Below are 16060 nucleotides of genomic sequence, written 5' to 3'. Positions count from 1 at the left end.
TGTAACCTGTTTCGTTTATTTTAATTCATATCCATAAATGTTCATTGTGTTTGTTTCTTTTATAAAGATTTGCAGTTGTAATGATCTGTATGTTGCATCTAATGAAGCTAAGCAGTCATGTAAGGTGGTTAATCTTCTGCAGTGTTTTGAATGTACTGCCCCCCCCCCCCCGAATTAATACAATTGGCCGCTAAAAAGCACTCGTTAACCACTTATAAGGAAAAAAAAAAACCCTTATTGCTGGAAGACAGCCCGGCTTTTCTCCCACACATGGTTGTATTTCTGTATTTGCCAGGGTATCCTCTAACCTGTTCTTACTGCCTCAGTCACTAATGCCTAATGTGCAGCTCAGTAAGCGAGTTAATTCCTTATTTTCCACCTGACAGAGCCACGGGTAAACAAGCCTCCTGTTGCCGTAGTTTCCCCAAAGTTCCAGGAGATCTCCTTGCCAACCAGCTCTACGGTGATAGACGGCAGCCGTGAGTCTCCCACATGGTACACACACAGTCATTTAGCACCAGTTAAAGAAAGGAAAACCAAATCCTTGTCTTCCCTTTACAGAGAGCACTGATGATGACAAGGTGGTGGCGTGGCACTGGGAAGAGGTCAAAGGTCCTCTGAGGGAGGAGAAGGTCTCTGCTGACACCCCTGTACTCACCCTCACCAGCCTTGTGCCTGGGAACTACACATTTAGGTAAACAGAAATCACACTTATCTCAGCGAGATTAGTTGTGAAGTCTGAAAACGCACACCTGTTTTGCTGAAGTGTTGGCCTGCAGACAAATGCAGCTGAGTAAAACTGACTTTACAGATGTTACAGAGGTGTTGGGAAGCTGGAGGAAGTAATTATGCACAACCTGTGTAAGTAAACAGGAAAATCCCTAGTTTGATGTGAAAACATTTGGATACTGTAGCACATCTCTAAATACACTGGGCAACTAAAGGAAATCTTTTTTTGTGATGTTCTTTTATTTAGCATGGACATAAAAAAAGAAAAAGAAAATTCTCTCCTTGTTAAATAAATAACAGAAAAAGCAGTCCCTTTTGAAAATATCTGATTGATTCTTTGGTACTCAGCTTAACAAGTGCATTTTAGTTTCTCTAATATGGCCTCATTATGTGGGCAAGTGCGTGTCTTCATGACCTACTCGTATTTTTGAAGTGCCTCCATCTGGATCATTTTCAGAGAGAGATTTATGATTTATTTGACAAAGTGTTCTTCTTTTGATATGCTGGCAGCAGCAAATAATAACAGTGAGCTTTCTTTAAAACAAATTAATAAATATAGACCCGGAGCACAGCTTTTAAGTTATGGAAGTCAGCTAGAAACCTCTGTGTCTTCTAAATTTATACAGTGGGAAGGTTAAACGTGATGCGACCAATAAGTATAACCTCTGAGATCAGTTCTGTTAAATTGCTATTTATTTGGGTTTATATTTGAGTAGCATATTACAAATTGTGATATTTTTTTAAAATATAGTTCAAAAAGCAAAGAATAAACACTAAATACTTGTTGTGTAATTGACCTAAAAGCTAAAACAAAAAAAAACAACAACCCCAAAATAGTGATGCGCTGGTTCTGAGTTAACGTCCATCATTTCACTGCTTGGCTTATCTGGGTTGACATCATAAATTTGTAGGTTTATATTTGTGCTATTTCAAATAAGGCTTGAATAAGGGCTGAAAGTCTTCAAACAACGTTGTTATTTATTTATGGTAAATAATGTTTTCCTGGCAGAAAAGTCAAGATGAATCAGAAAAGAAATGCAAAACTAAGCATCTTCTATGAAATTTTGGCAAAAAGATTTTAATTTCTGCAGCACACATGTCTATGGTTGTCCCATAAATGCATCCCCATCTTCCTTTTGTATCAGTTTGACAGTAACTGACTCGGACGGAGCTACAAACTCGACACAGGCCACTCTCTCCATTAACAAAGCCAAGGACTATCGACCTGTGGCCAACGCCGGCCCAAACCAGGTTTGTCCTCTCTGTTGTATGATGCCCCAACCTGCAGGTGCTGCTATCACATGAAAATAAAGTAAGTTATTTATGCCAAACTGCAGCAATCCTAATAACTTTTCTCTTGCCTCTTCCAGGTCATCCAGTTACCACGCAACTCCATCACTCTGTATGGCAACCAAAGCACCGACGACCACGATTCCCTGTCCTATGAGTGGTCCCTCAGCCCAGAGAGCAAAGACAAAGTGGTGGAGATGCAGGTACAATACTCCACACAGCTGAATTCACGTGTTTTGGGTTATTTTTCTGTGGATAAGATCATCGTAGCTAACAGTGGCGTATACTGTGCTTTTCAGGGTGTACGGACTCCCATCCTACAGTTGTCAGCAATGCAAGAGGGAGACTACACCTTCCAGCTGACTGTGACGGACTCAGCTGGACAGCAGGACACTTCTCAGGTCACCGTCATCGTGCAGCCAGGTAAACAGCTGGAGAGTTCATGCCACCTCAGCAGATATCACTTCCCAGCCATCACAGATGTCACACATTAGCTCAGGATTTTTCAGTGTTTGTTCAACTCTGAGCTATTGTTCACCATATGGAGCGAATAAATCTCTTTAACTTGACATTTAAGAGATGCCGTATCTGAACACAGTGTACCCTGTGTGGCTTCTTGCTCGCCCCTTGTCTCTCCCAAATTTACACATCAAAGAGCAAATTGAGCCAGTGTGTAAGTCGCCATTAATTTGTGACCTTTCATGACGTGTGAGGAGAATGTCGGCACTTAAACTGCTCCTGTTTAGCAAACAGTGAAGGGTAATCATATGAGGGAGCAGAGTGCACTCAAGGTGATAAGCACTTTGTAGACTGGAAATGTACTGTTTTATGTTGGACCTCGAATGTGAACACACAACAACAAGGTCAAGGTCTGCTAGGTTTAGACCGAGGCTATCTTGTGAGTCATCGCACCTGAAAGATATGACGATGTTATTAGTCAGAATCTAATTCCAGGTACTTCAGAACATAACTGCTGTGCTTTAGTTACTGTCAGAAAGACACTGGTCCTTTATATCATAGAAGGGTTTTCGTTACAGTGATGTTATTACATTAGCTGTGTTATACAAATATTGGGTTTTCTTTCGTGTCAAGCTAGCTCGGCTTGAAATACTGGTCGGTCTCTCCAAATCGCTGAAAATTTTAGTATTGACCCCCCTGAACGCCCAGAGCTTCCTAGTTTGAGGAGGCCTGCTCCCCAATCCAGGTTTTTCGGACAGTAATTGTAGCTCTGTGCTTTAGTAGTTTTCTCATAGTCTCATTATATACAACTGGACTTCTTTTTGTAACCAATGAAACCGGACTCTTCTGGTCATTAGAGAGATTGCAGATACAAAGCACTTTGTAATGCCTTCAGTTTTCTGATTTGGATTTCCATCTTCTACAACCTCAATTCGGAAAGAGTCGGAAGTCTGTGCAAAATGTAAATAAAAACAGAATTGAATCATTTGCAAATCTCATAAAACCAGACTGTTGTCACAATAGAACATAGAAAACACATAAAATGTTTAAACTGAGAAAATGTTTAAAACAAAATTTATTTATTTTTTCAAATTTGATTTAGGTAAAACATCTAAAAATGAAATTGTGTCTTTGTTTAAATGTATTGACTCTCTTCTATTAAGAGTCTGTGAACATTTGGGGACTTTCAGCATATCTTGATGGTGCCTTCCCAGATGTGCAAGCTACCAATTCCATTGGCACTGATACACCTCCGTACCACCAGACTTTTGAAAAGAGGGTTGATAACGTTCCTCTTTAGTTCAGAGGATGCAGTGTTTGTGTTTCCCAAAAAGAATTTCAAATTTGGATTTATCTGACCACAGAATAGTTTTCTACTTTGCCTCAGTCCATTTTAAATGAGCTTTGGTCTAGAGATGACAGCAGCATTTCTGGCTCATGCTCACATGTGGCTTCTTCTTTGCATTACAGACCTTTAATCTGCAACCTTTGACCTGGCAGACGATGATTTCTCCAAGTCTTCCTAAGCCCATGCAGTGATTTCATGACATAATCATGTCTGTTTTTGATGCAGCACTGAAGATAGATAGATAGAGCCCACACTTTTGATCATATTTTGTAATACATTTGATATTTTGCAGTCTTTGCAAATTTATGTTGAGAAAGATTATTGAAGTTTCACAGTTTGTAGATGTACCTTTTTGCCGGTTAACCTAATTAGCTGCAAAATGTTCCCCCAACTCTTACTTTTCAAATTCAAAACAAACTAAAAATTTTCATATAACATTACTGGTTTAAATAAATTCGCTTTGGGGATCTGCTGATACCAAGAGCAGATCCAATGTTAAGTCAACAAACTAAACAATTCACACATTTGCAAAATAACCAAAGCACTGCTACAGATGCATTGTAAACGTGGAACAACATAGATTTAAATAGAATGGTTTGACCCGTTGAGGCCTTGCCCAGTCAAGCTGATCCAAACACTAATATTGAATCTGTCCTTCTATACTGTAATTTAGTGTGGTCCAAATAATGGAGTTGTGTGTGTCATTTTCACATTTCATTCAGAAAATAATAAACCACCAGTAGCAGATGCAGGACCTGAGAAAGAGCTGACGCTGCCCATGGATCACACCACACTGTATGGCAATAAGAGCCACGATGACCAGAAGATAGCCACCTATCAATGGACAAAGAACAGGTCAGATAAATATGGATTAATGCAGTTTGTATTTTTTGTTGTTAAAGTCTAGAATGATAGTTTACGTGATACCTCAATCATAGTTACTGAGAGGTTTATAATATAAAACACTTGAATTCACAGGTTTCAGTCGCTGTCACTAACATTTCCACATCCTCTTTAATTCCCCTTGTCCCTCCCTTCATGTTTCGATCTTTTTTTGGTCCGTCTGTTTCTCTACCAGTGGTCCCGATGGTGTGAAGATTGAAAATGCAGACAGCGCCGTTGCCACGGTGACAGGTCTCAAGGTCGGCACATATGAGTTTACCCTGACAGTAACTGATGAGAGGAAGCTGGAGAGCAGCGACACTGTCACGGTCATCGTTAAGGAAGGTAGGGAGTTGTGTGTTTGTGTGGGTGTGGAATAAGACTTTTCCTTTAAGAAAAATAGCTGCTTTAGGTCAAAGTCAGACAGCTGAGTATTACGGATGTTTTGAAATTTATATGTTAATTACAGAAGCGAGAGCACAGTTATTATCTGGAATAACATAAACACACTCGGATATGTAGACAAACATATGGTTTAATGCATGCACATACACACAGAGATCGATATAAATATAAACTAATTCACTCTAGTGCGGTATTTAAAGTATTTGTGCTAATACATGCCTTATTGCATCAAATGCCTTAGCTTTATCATTATATTGAATTTTAAATTTTAAGCACTTGGTAACAGCAGAAAGGAAGAACTCCCTTTTAACAGGAAGAGACCTTCTGTAGGGCCAGTCGGTTACCCAATATGGGATAAATATGATCTCTCTCTTTCTAGTCCCTATCCAGCTCTCAGTGTAGCCTTTTGGATCTGCTGAAGGCTTTCTGTTTAGAACAGCCTGATTAAAATGGAATTACAAGAATGATTGTCCGATATTGCTAAAATTAGGAGCAATCTGTTTATAAGGATTATCTTAGAATGCTTATTGGTCCTTCAAACGTAGGAGTGTTGTCCAACTATTACCTTAGGTGCCATTCAGAGGCCTGTTCTCTGTACATTTTTTAAAATAATCCCAGATCAAAGTGTGTGGGTGTGGTGAGGAGTGACGCTAATCTGGATTTTGTTCAGATCTTTGAACCCATAAGAGAATTTGATTAGGAAAGCTGGAGATTATTGTGCACTCCCATTATCACTGACCAGAGTATAAATATCAGTACTGGAAACCATAATCGGGTGGAGTAATGAGTGGAGGAAGCAACAAAGAGGGGGGAGAATATTCAGATTAAAGGTTAAAAGCAGCACAAATGTGACACACTCATTCATTCATTCATTCATTGCTTGGAGAACAATAGTAGGAAACTAAATGATGAGTTACTTTTGTCAGTTACTCCCTCTTGACTTATGCGCTAACTCTAATAATGACTCACAATATTCAGCAGTTTTTCCTGTCACCAGTGCACAAAATGGAACTGGTCCCCACCCTTCCCCCAACCTTGGTTGTGCAAATATTGCACAACCAAGGTTGGGCTGATTTCCGTTAAACAATTCTGGTCATTCTTGATCTTGTTTACAATGAACAGACCTGTGACAAGCAGGTTTGACCTCATGGATGTGTTGCAGTAAAATCCGATCCTATAGCTGAAGAACTGAAATATTCCACATCAAACCAAATCATCAGCAGTTTAAACCAAATAATGTCGCGATCTATGCGCTAGAACAATGAGAACAAGCCCTCTGTGAGCTCATCCTGTTATGTTGTATAAACAAAAGACTGTGCTATTAATGGGAAACAGTCCAGAGGGAGTGACAGCTGCACAACAATCATAAACATGTGAAAATGGTCTGGCTGTAAACGTGCAGTGAAGTGGTGTAGTTGCATATAAGCTTTTGATTCTCTGAGTATTTAGAGGGAGAAGATATAAGGTCTCCTGTAGATCTGAGTGATCTGAATGTGCCTCAGTTTGAATGAGAAAAAGCATGATTGTGTTATTGAGATGCTGTTTTTGTTTGTGTGGTGCTTTCAGACAAACTGTAGGGGTTACAAAAAAGATGTATCCTGTGTCTTTGAAAGTGTGGGATAGTTACCTAAATGACATGAATCTACAGCACATATTATCTAATCTATTTAAACTGTGTGGTGTATTCTCTCTAAAATACTGTAGCGCATGTACCAGTGACCAGCAGGGGGCTCTAACAGAGACACATTGTAAAGAAGTTTATGAAATTTTAATGTTTTTTCTCCAGAAAAGGACCAACCGCCAGTAGCTCGTGTTGTGTCGAGTCCACCCATCTCTTTGCCTGTCAGGACCGCCACTTTGGATGGATCTCAGTCCACTGATGACAAAGGTGGACTCAGCTACCTGTGGACCAGAGAAGACACCAGTCCTGCTGCTGGGGTGAGACGGACCTTTATGATCAGGCCTTTAACTGATCTTAGTTCTGGTTTAGTTTATTGCAGGGACCATGAGATTTAGAAATAAATAAAAATGTATTGTTTTTTTGTTTTGTTTTGTTTAATAGGATGTGCTGAACAGCTCCGACCACCAGGCAGTGCTGTTTCTTGGAAACCTGGTGGAGGGCAAATACAGCTTCATCTTGACTGTAACTGACAGCAAAGGACAAAGCAGCAAGGGGAGGGGCACAGTGGAGGTCAAACCAGGTAAGCAGACCTACAAAAATATGCATATGAACACATCCCCAAGATATACTCATTATTTTTAACAATATCTTTCTTTATTTCATATAAAAATTACTCCTTATGTTCAACTAAAGAGAATACACATTCTCAAAAACAGTTCAGAAAACACATCAACATTCAAAAGCGTCTCAAAATGGGCTCAGGTGTGACTACATGTCATTGGTCCACATATAGTTGAGTCAAGAAGCCTGTGCTAACTGAATAAACAGAAGGCTGCTGGATAGATGGACGGGCAGTCAGTCCATTTTAGACTTTAATGAGTTAAACAGCCAACTGTTAAAATATTCACACAGTGATGGTGATTTTTTTCCTATGATGAAAGGAAAAAATTATATCAAAATTGATATGAAAATGGATTCATATCAACCAAAAACACCACTTCTTTCTTATCCAGTCTGTATCATTTGGTTTAATTTTTTTTTTTTTTAAATCCAAAAACAATCCTATAAGCTACTTGTGTAGAAAAAAAAAAAAAAAAAAGAGGTTCATCAGTGTTTTATCACAACTTTGACCTTCCGGATCCAAACCAAGTAGAAAATGCTTTGAATGAAGTGAAATTTCTTTTGAAATAATCTTCTTATATGCCACTCTGACCCCTTCCTAAAACGTTTTAATCTTTTTCCAGTGACTAAGCAACCTATGCATTGCTTAGGTTACCAGACAAATTGTATGTCGAGAGACATACAATTTGTCTGGTTTATTTCATACTGATTTAACTGTTTTACCAGGAGTGGATATCTAGGTATTAACCATTTATGGTGTTAGAGTGAAGGATGTTGAAGTTGTTCAAGTGGAAAAGCTTAAACATTTAAAATATTTTAAAACTTCCTGGTTTGGGGAAAAACTATATATTTATTTGTATAGTGTAGCAACGTAACTTGATACTGATGCACTTAAAACCTAATAAAACTGCTGATTATTTTCCGGTGATCAGTTTTTTTGTGGTGCAGTGTCCCAATAAAAGACCTGTGGTTTCTATTCAGGCTTTTATTTTGTAGCCAGATAAAGATTCAAACGAGGGGAAAATTAATTCTTGTGATCATTAAAAGACATTGTGGAAAAATATACTGAAACACAACTGCTGCATGGTTTATTTTTTCTTCAAACGACTCTGTGCATGCAAATGATTTCCACACAGCAGGAGCCTCAACAACCAGCAGCAGAAGGTTGAGCAGGTCAGCACAGCATACGGTGCACAGACACACACTCGGCCAGAAACTAATCCGTCACTTGGCGCTCTGGACTCTCTCCCAGATTTCAGGGAGTCAGATGGATCCTGCAATCTGCCCGTTTTCCTCATGTCACTTTTTCCGTCTCACTGTCACCTTATGTGTCCTCCCTCTTCCCTATTTTTCCCGTCTATCCATCAGACGTGCGGGAGCGGGACCTGGTGGAACTGGTGTTGGAGGTCTCCGTATCGCAGGTGTCCCAACGTCAGCGCGACATGCTGCTGCGACAGGTTGGGGTTTTACTGGGTGTGCTCGACAGCGACATCATTGTGCGAGAGATCAGTGCGTTTAATGAGCACAGGTGACTTTGTCTCCAGATTTTAGACAAGTGTGCAAACCTGATGATGAAAGTCATGAAACCAACTGTGAACAGAGCTGGAATTATCCTTTGACAGTTTGTTTGTTTGTTTGTTTTCCACCCTCCTCCTCCATTCTCAGTACTCGTTTGGTCTTCCTGGTGTCCGGCGGCCCAGGGCGCCCTCCACTGTCGGGCCGTAATGTTGCACTCGGCCTGCGCAACAAACTGCGTAAACAGAAGAATGACTTCCTCATCTTCAAGGCCCGACGAGTGGATACAGTCAGTGAGTACCACATAAACGTTACGAAATGGAACAAGGAAAGGGGAAAAAGAGGTTTGATGCTTCTATGTTACAGCAGACTCTAAAAGCCTTGGTTTTTGGACATTCAAGGTGACAGTTGCATTGATTAATTTCTGATAAGTTCTTGAAATCATCAAGACAGTGTCTCCCAGTTTGGTTTTGTTTTTGCAAAAATGTAAAAATTTGTCCTATTATTATATTTCTCCTAAAAATTCCTGGATCTATATTTTGATCTGCATTGACTCCTAAAATGAATCACTGCTAAGATGGGCCAGACCTCACTTTGGCTAAAATATCAAAGCTGATCCTTCCTTAGCATAATTTACACTTCTGTGTCTATGCGTCTGTGTAGAGTCTATAACTTGGCCTACATTAGTGGTTGATGGTGATGTATTTGTTCCTGTGCCTGAATAGCTCTACAGCTTTGTCGCCAAATTGTAGCTGTGGGGAGGTTTCTCTCTTTAAGTTGATGAATTTTCTTTCATTAGCTGTCAACTGACTAAACCAATCAGTCGTTGCATGCTGTTTCTATGATGTACATACAGCATAGATTTAATGCAGAAGAATAAATCTCACCGGATTCATCATTGAAGACTAGATGTAACCCTGACCCATAATCTTATGTTTTGGGGGGTCGTTATTAGAAAAAGTATTTTGATGGGAGTCAGTTACAATGTCTATTCTTAAAATATCTATTCTTGTCTTTGATTTCCAATCTTTTTTGTCTTTTTTTTTTTTTCAAAAGCCTAAAATCACAAATTTTGTCAGCAAAAGGTTAAAATAAGGCTTCATATCAGATCAATTTGATTTATCCCAAAAGTATGGAAATTACTTTTACAGCAGCTAAAATGATAAACACAGTCTGTAAAAAAAACTAATGTAGCTCAATAAAACAGAATATAACAAAAAAGCTCAGTTTGATCAAACGGAAAGGTTAAAGAGCTCCATTAAACAGAATTGAAACCAAAAATTCAAATAAGATTGATCAAAAAGTAAATAATTGAATATAAAATAACTAAATGGCTCTATAAGGTAAAACAAATGCACTAAAACAAATAAAATAAATTAGAATGAAAATAAACTTACTAAATGTAGCAAAAGTAACAACAGTAAAAATTTTCCTTGACATTAAAGTGTACACAGAGTGTAAAACATGGTGTATTGATCACAGAAAATGTTTTTGAGTAATCCCACCTACAGACAAACTGAACTTATCACAGACACACTGTTTAATGCATAAACCATAAAAATCAGACTGTTATTATTCAGTCATGCTCGTGCAGTCTGCAGTCTGCAGTCTTTGGCTCGGTTAATGATGCAAGGTCAAAGTTTTAGATTTCTTAGCTATTTCTAAGTCATATAAGTATTTCTTTAGCACTTTAAATCTGCTGTTTACCAAGTTTTAAAGCTCTGACGGTTTATTGAACATTGCTGTCGCTCTCCCTCCTCAGTCTGCCAGCTGAACTGCTCCGGCCACGGCGAGTGTGACTCATTCACGCGGCGCTGCGTCTGTCACCCTTTCTGGATGGAGAATTTTATCAGAGCTCAGTTCGGAGACGCAGAGAGCAACTGCGGTAAGAAGGGAGGCATTACAGTAAAATATAGAGTCGATAAACAAAAATCAATAAATAATCAATTTTATTGTTTTTATTGTTTTAATTCTGTTTATAAGAATCAGAATAATCTCTGTCGCTGTATTCAGGCACGGCGAGTCTTTTGTGACTTTGTTGTCGAAGCTGCCTTGCATTACTCTAGAGCCGTTTTAATATTACACACTTTTTACCACATCATTTTTTCTGTTTTCAGAGTGGAGCGTGCTCTATGTGACGATAGCATCCTTTATGATTGTGGTTGCTGCGGCAACATTTGTATGGGGGATAGTTTGTTGCTGCAACAGGTGAGTTTGTTATCTAAATTCTTTTTTAATATTCTGTCAGGGTTATTGTTAAATAACTTTATGGGGGTAATTGTCATTGATTCCCTGTGTGTTTATTTTCCTGTAAGGCGTAAGAGCAAAGTGCGCAGGAGTAAAAGTCGATACAAAATGCTAGAAGCTGACGATCAGGACTGTTTGGAGCTGCAACTGCCAAGAGCTGGTAAGATAGACGCGTTCACGTAAACTCACACCACCGCCTGCATTTAGCCTGTTAACACTCACAGAAACAGGCAGAGAGTAAATTCTGCTGCTTCTGTATTTTGACTGGAACTTGAACATCTTGAATCAAATTTTATAGAGATAACAACAATACCAGTACTTCCTTACTTGTAATAAGATTGCATGCACAGCTATGGTTTTTCTTTTGTGTATTTTTCTAAGATTATTTGTTTGGGCCATTTTTTTTTCCTTTATTAGATTAGATTAGATTGGGAAAGTATATAGACATGAAAGCGAGGGAATATGCAGAGGAAAGGCCCGCAAGTTGACCCGAGTCGATGCTTTCGGCCTTTGTGGCAAATCGCAGCATGAGCTAAACAACGTTTTCCAACTTTAGCAAAACTTTTTTTTTTTTTTTTTTAAATGATGAGTGTGAATGTTGTTAGGTTAGTCATATTTACAGTTAATTTACCCAATGCTCTTCAAAAATAACTGCCCAAATAAACACTGAAGGTGTTAACAAATGGTAAGACTCGACTTTTTCTTTCTTGTAAAGATTTCTTTTGATAAGTTAACACTGATGTAAATGTTTAGCCAATGTTTCTATTTTAGCCACAATACAAAAAACTTGATGTTTCAAAGACTGAGTTAAATTTTCTGCATAGTCGATGTTTAGGACAGCTCCATCACACTGTTTCTTTCGCTTCTGTTCTCCTCTTTCTCGTTCAGCACGCCTGAAGCCTGTTCCCGCTCCCACTTCCTCTGCCCTCATGCACTCGGACTCTGACCTGGACAGTGACGAAGGGCAGGGCGGGATCCCGTGGACGGATCAGGAGCGCGGGCAGCTTCTGAGGCCTCAGAATGGCTCCCTGAGGAATGGCCAGGGGCCGGTGAGGGCCAAGAAGCAGAGAGAGGAGCGGCTATAGCAAGAGAGGAGGGGGGAGCTCACAGCTGCCCTCACACAGCTCTTCCCCTTCACGCCTCCTCTTTCCCCTTCGTTGGTCTTCAACACAAAAACCTCACACTTCTCCTCCGTGAAGACAGACTGGGAGATACCCGAGTTAGGAAGAGGGAGAGAGGAGGAGATGTTGGGACCGTGTTGTCCCACTGTCACAGAAAAAACACCACGATACTGAAGCTTCCCTGCACCCACACTGAGCCAGAACGACGTGAAAAAGAAACTGCCATTACACTGAGAACCAGGGGTGAGCACTGTGTTTTGAATGATATAAAATATTAATTAGACCCCTATTATTTAACACAGAGACATAAAGAATGTAGTGCTGCCCCTCTCCTGCTGCTGGCTTACAAAGGTTGGGAGACTGTGTGAGAGGAAGTAGCTCGAGTGACTTTTTAACATGGGGAAAAACAAAACTGCTTCAATGACACGAAAACCAGCCACCTGGCACGCTCACACCTTGCCTCTTGTAGACACGCATGTACAAACACGTTGTATTCACGCCGTTTCAGGTCGACCTGATGCTACCAAACACTGCCATTTTTAAATTAATGGTTAACTTTGCTCTGATTGTTTCTGTTCATCTGAAGCATGACGGAGAGGGAAAAAAAAAAAAAAAAGACAACCAACCAACAACCAAAACTGATCTGAGCTGCCAACGGCTCGGAGAAACCACCTCAGAAAATATTTTAAATAATTTATGTGCATGAAGAGCGACAGATTGCAGCTCTGGTACAACCTGATACGATCGGCTGCATGTTTGTATGTCAGCTGTATGTGTGGATTTCTGTGGCTGCTGTGCCAAAAGATGTTTCCTCAGAGCAGTTTTTTTGCTTCTTTTTTTTTTTTTTTTTGCTTTTTTTATGTTTTTATGAACCCACAGAAGAGTCACAGTGTTGTAAGGTTTTATTCACAAGGCTTCTCTGTGGATTAAATAACTGGAGTACACGACTGTAACAAAGGTGGTCTCAGTGAGGAAGGCAGTTGGGAGAAAGATGAAGAACAGGAGATTGAAGGACAGACCGCTGCTTCCTCATCACCTTTGGTAATGTGATGACTGCTTCAACCCTGAAGACCACAGAGTTTTTGTTACTGTTTTTACAAACAACCTTTTGGCTGTGATTAGACGTGGATGCACTTTGATTTTAATGTCTGCTGTCTCACTTTGTCTCTTGTTGGTTTAAAAAAAGGGAGAGGTTCGTATGTGACGGTTGGAAGTTGGGAGGTTCAGCCATAAACGCAGGACTTTGCGGTACTGAATATGTAGGAAGAATGTCCATCAGTAATGTAATTCTCATGCTTTACACTCATCTCCATGATGCAAGCAGCTCTAAATTTTGCAGACTCGCAGCACACTTGGACAAGCATGCTCATTTTTTAACAAACTGAATGTTTAAATCCATCAAAAAGCCAAGTCACAATATCATTTTTCTGGATTTAATGGTATTCATCCTCTTCAGTCTGACCATTAAAAGATCTTCTTTTAAAGTGATTTTGATGTTATGGAGTTGGAGTAAAAATCCACAGGCCCTGTGCTGTGCAAAAACATAGAAACACAGTGTTTTTTTTTTAGCAAGGTTAAAACAGTTAAATCAGTTTATTTCTTCCAGAGTTTTAATTTTTTAATTATAGTCAACTCTGTGTTTTTTGAACAGTGTCATTATTAGGTATACAGAAACATTAAGAGTTTGTACTCTAATGGTTGTAAAATTAAGATATCTTAAAGTTGATGGAGTGTTAAAGTTGGCCGGGAGATGCAGATTTCAAGCTGACTCGGATGTGAGGAAAATCTTTGAAAAGGTAAAAGATGTTTTCTATTTTCTAATGCAAACTTACTTTAAGTATACGAGTGAGCTGCGCATCCGATCGGAGATAAAACTGTACTAAATCCCGAAAACAAATTATTTCTTCCCACGGACAGGACATAAGCAGGAGGTTAATCTGAAGGATGTTTGCGTACGCTTTGAGCAGATTACCAGAAATAAACCACGAACGGGGCCCAGCAGGAAGGCTTTGTTTGTTCATCAGCAGTAATCTGAGGTGTTTCTTGGCTGGACCGTACCGACAGACAAACTTTAGCAGAACGACTCTCCCCTGACGTATCATCTCACAGTGTGATTGCTTTGCATGCAGAATGTGAAACTGACACATGTAAGTCCTCATCTGGAGGCACACTTTTCTATGTTCGTTGTTGAATGTTAAAAGGGTACATCATTGATTCAGTTCAGCTTGTACTCTGTGCGAAATAAGCTGGGGTTTGTTTTGGGGTTTTTTTTCTCAAATTACTGCAAAAAGTCATCTCATGCCGATGTTGGATCTGCTGCACTAAATGTGTTTTATTCGCACCTGCTGAATTTATCGGGCCATCTTTTTTTGACCTCCTGTGGGAGGCAAATTAAAATCAAGCACACCCAGGTGCCAGCAACGTCAAACCACTGAAAAAAATCTCATGTTGTCTTGTTTTGGTTTTTTTTTTTTTTTTTTTTTTTTTTTTGGAATAACAGCCAAATTGTTCTGATGGACTCATCTTTTTTTTTTTTTTTTTTTTTTTTTGGTCTCCAAAGCTCCTTTTACAGTTAAAAGGAGGACACAAAAATGTTGCGTTGTCTGCTGTTACGTTTGGGATTTGTTTAGATGCAAGTGAACTGACCTTGAGTCCACTGTGAAGGCAGAGATAAATGAGGAGAAACTGTTAAATGAAAGGGGTGTAATTGTTTTTGTTTTTAATATTTTATTATTAATAAAGTTTTAGTGAAGGATGACCCCTTCTTTTGTTCTGTGATCCTGCTGATGCAACTGGATAATGTGTAAATTAAAGTTAAAAAACAAAAAAACAGTGTTGGCTTGTTCTTGCTTTGTGTAATCTGAACAAAATTACCTCTGATTAAGGTAAAAAAATACTTTTATTCTTTTCTTTTTTTTCTCTGTGCTTTCTCTGTGTCTTTGTATTAGTTGTTTTTCTCCACAGCCTGCACAATTCAAAGGAAACGCCTTTGTGTGATCTGAGAAAACTTTGTGGGAAAAAGTTTTGCCTGGATAAAACTTTTGAGGTGTTTGTTTTGCTCTGAAATGGAGATGAGACATTTTTATATTACACAAAAATTCTGCTTTATCACGTGGTTGGAAAAAAATCTAATTTCTTTGTTGCGCGTTCATTACATATTATAGGGTTGGTATAACATTTACTTTTCTGATTACAGGGGATCCAAACACCCGTGTATCAGACTGATCCTCTGGTTGGTCTTTTCATTTACTTTTATAAGCCTGCTGCCCTCGATGGTTTGTCTTTTGCACATTTTGGGAGATAATGGAGTCCTTAAAAGATGATAATCGAGGTCTCCCTTCTCTGTCCTGTTATTCCTCCTCACTGTGGATCGATGCCTGTTTATAACACTTCCTATCACTGGGTGGATATTTATTTTTAAGACTAGACAAGTGACATGTAAGATAAATATAAATGTGCTTTTAGGTGATCTCTGTGAAAATGTGACTTCTTTATTGAAATCTTTATTTCGGCCAAAAAAAATAAGGTAAATAAGAAGACAGCATAAATATTTGCATGTTTTCAATGTCTCTGTAGTCAAAGTTTTGCTTCTTTTCTCAACTATTTGTAAATACAGTGTCTTAAACATGAAATGGGACAAATCATGAATGTGCAGCTGACAAATCTGTGTGATGCTATCATGTCGATATGGACCAAGATCTCTCCGGAATGTTTCCAGCACCTCCAATTTCACATGAATACAGTGTCTTAAACATGGGACTATAGAGAATTCATATTTATGTTATCATAATGTTTGTTTGTTTGTTTTTTCACTTAAATTTG

General features: G+C 39.0%; 1 protein-coding gene across 7 annotated transcripts in view; it reads left to right on the top strand.

Moving 5' to 3' along the window:
• Positions 1-14645, top strand: part of kiaa0319l (KIAA0319-like ortholog) — a 33219-nt gene extending 18574 nt beyond the window's left edge. For all 7 annotated transcript variants that reach the window (XM_040021062.1, XM_040021061.1, XM_040021060.1 and 4 more), the window contains 15 exons: positions 387-479; positions 562-694; positions 1875-1980; positions 2100-2222; positions 2319-2442; positions 4549-4681; positions 4905-5053; positions 6900-7051; positions 7176-7314; positions 8724-8883; positions 9021-9163; positions 10633-10755; positions 10988-11078; positions 11186-11277; positions 12006-14645. In XM_040021062.1, the coding sequence (XP_039876996.1) occupies positions 387-479; positions 562-694; positions 1875-1980; positions 2100-2222; positions 2319-2442; positions 4549-4681; positions 4905-5053; positions 6900-7051; positions 7176-7314; positions 8724-8883; positions 9021-9163; positions 10633-10755; positions 10988-11078; positions 11186-11277; positions 12006-12202 (1958 nt within the window). In that variant the 3' untranslated portion in view covers positions 12203-14645. The remainder of the gene's footprint in view (positions 1-386; positions 480-561; positions 695-1874; positions 1981-2099; positions 2223-2318; positions 2443-4548; positions 4682-4904; positions 5054-6899; positions 7052-7175; positions 7315-8723; positions 8884-9020; positions 9164-10632; positions 10756-10987; positions 11079-11185; positions 11278-12005) is intronic.
• The last annotated feature ends 1415 nt before the right edge of the window (positions 14646-16060 follow it).

Source organism: Simochromis diagramma, unplaced genomic scaffold (assembly GCF_900408965.1).
Source record: "Simochromis diagramma unplaced genomic scaffold, fSimDia1.1 OVJJ01000753.1, whole genome shotgun sequence".
NCBI classification, from domain to species: Eukaryota; Metazoa; Chordata; class Actinopteri; order Cichliformes; family Cichlidae; genus Simochromis; species Simochromis diagramma.
The sequence above is the reverse complement of the archived record's forward strand: the minus strand, read 5'-3'. Positions and strand labels throughout refer to the sequence as shown.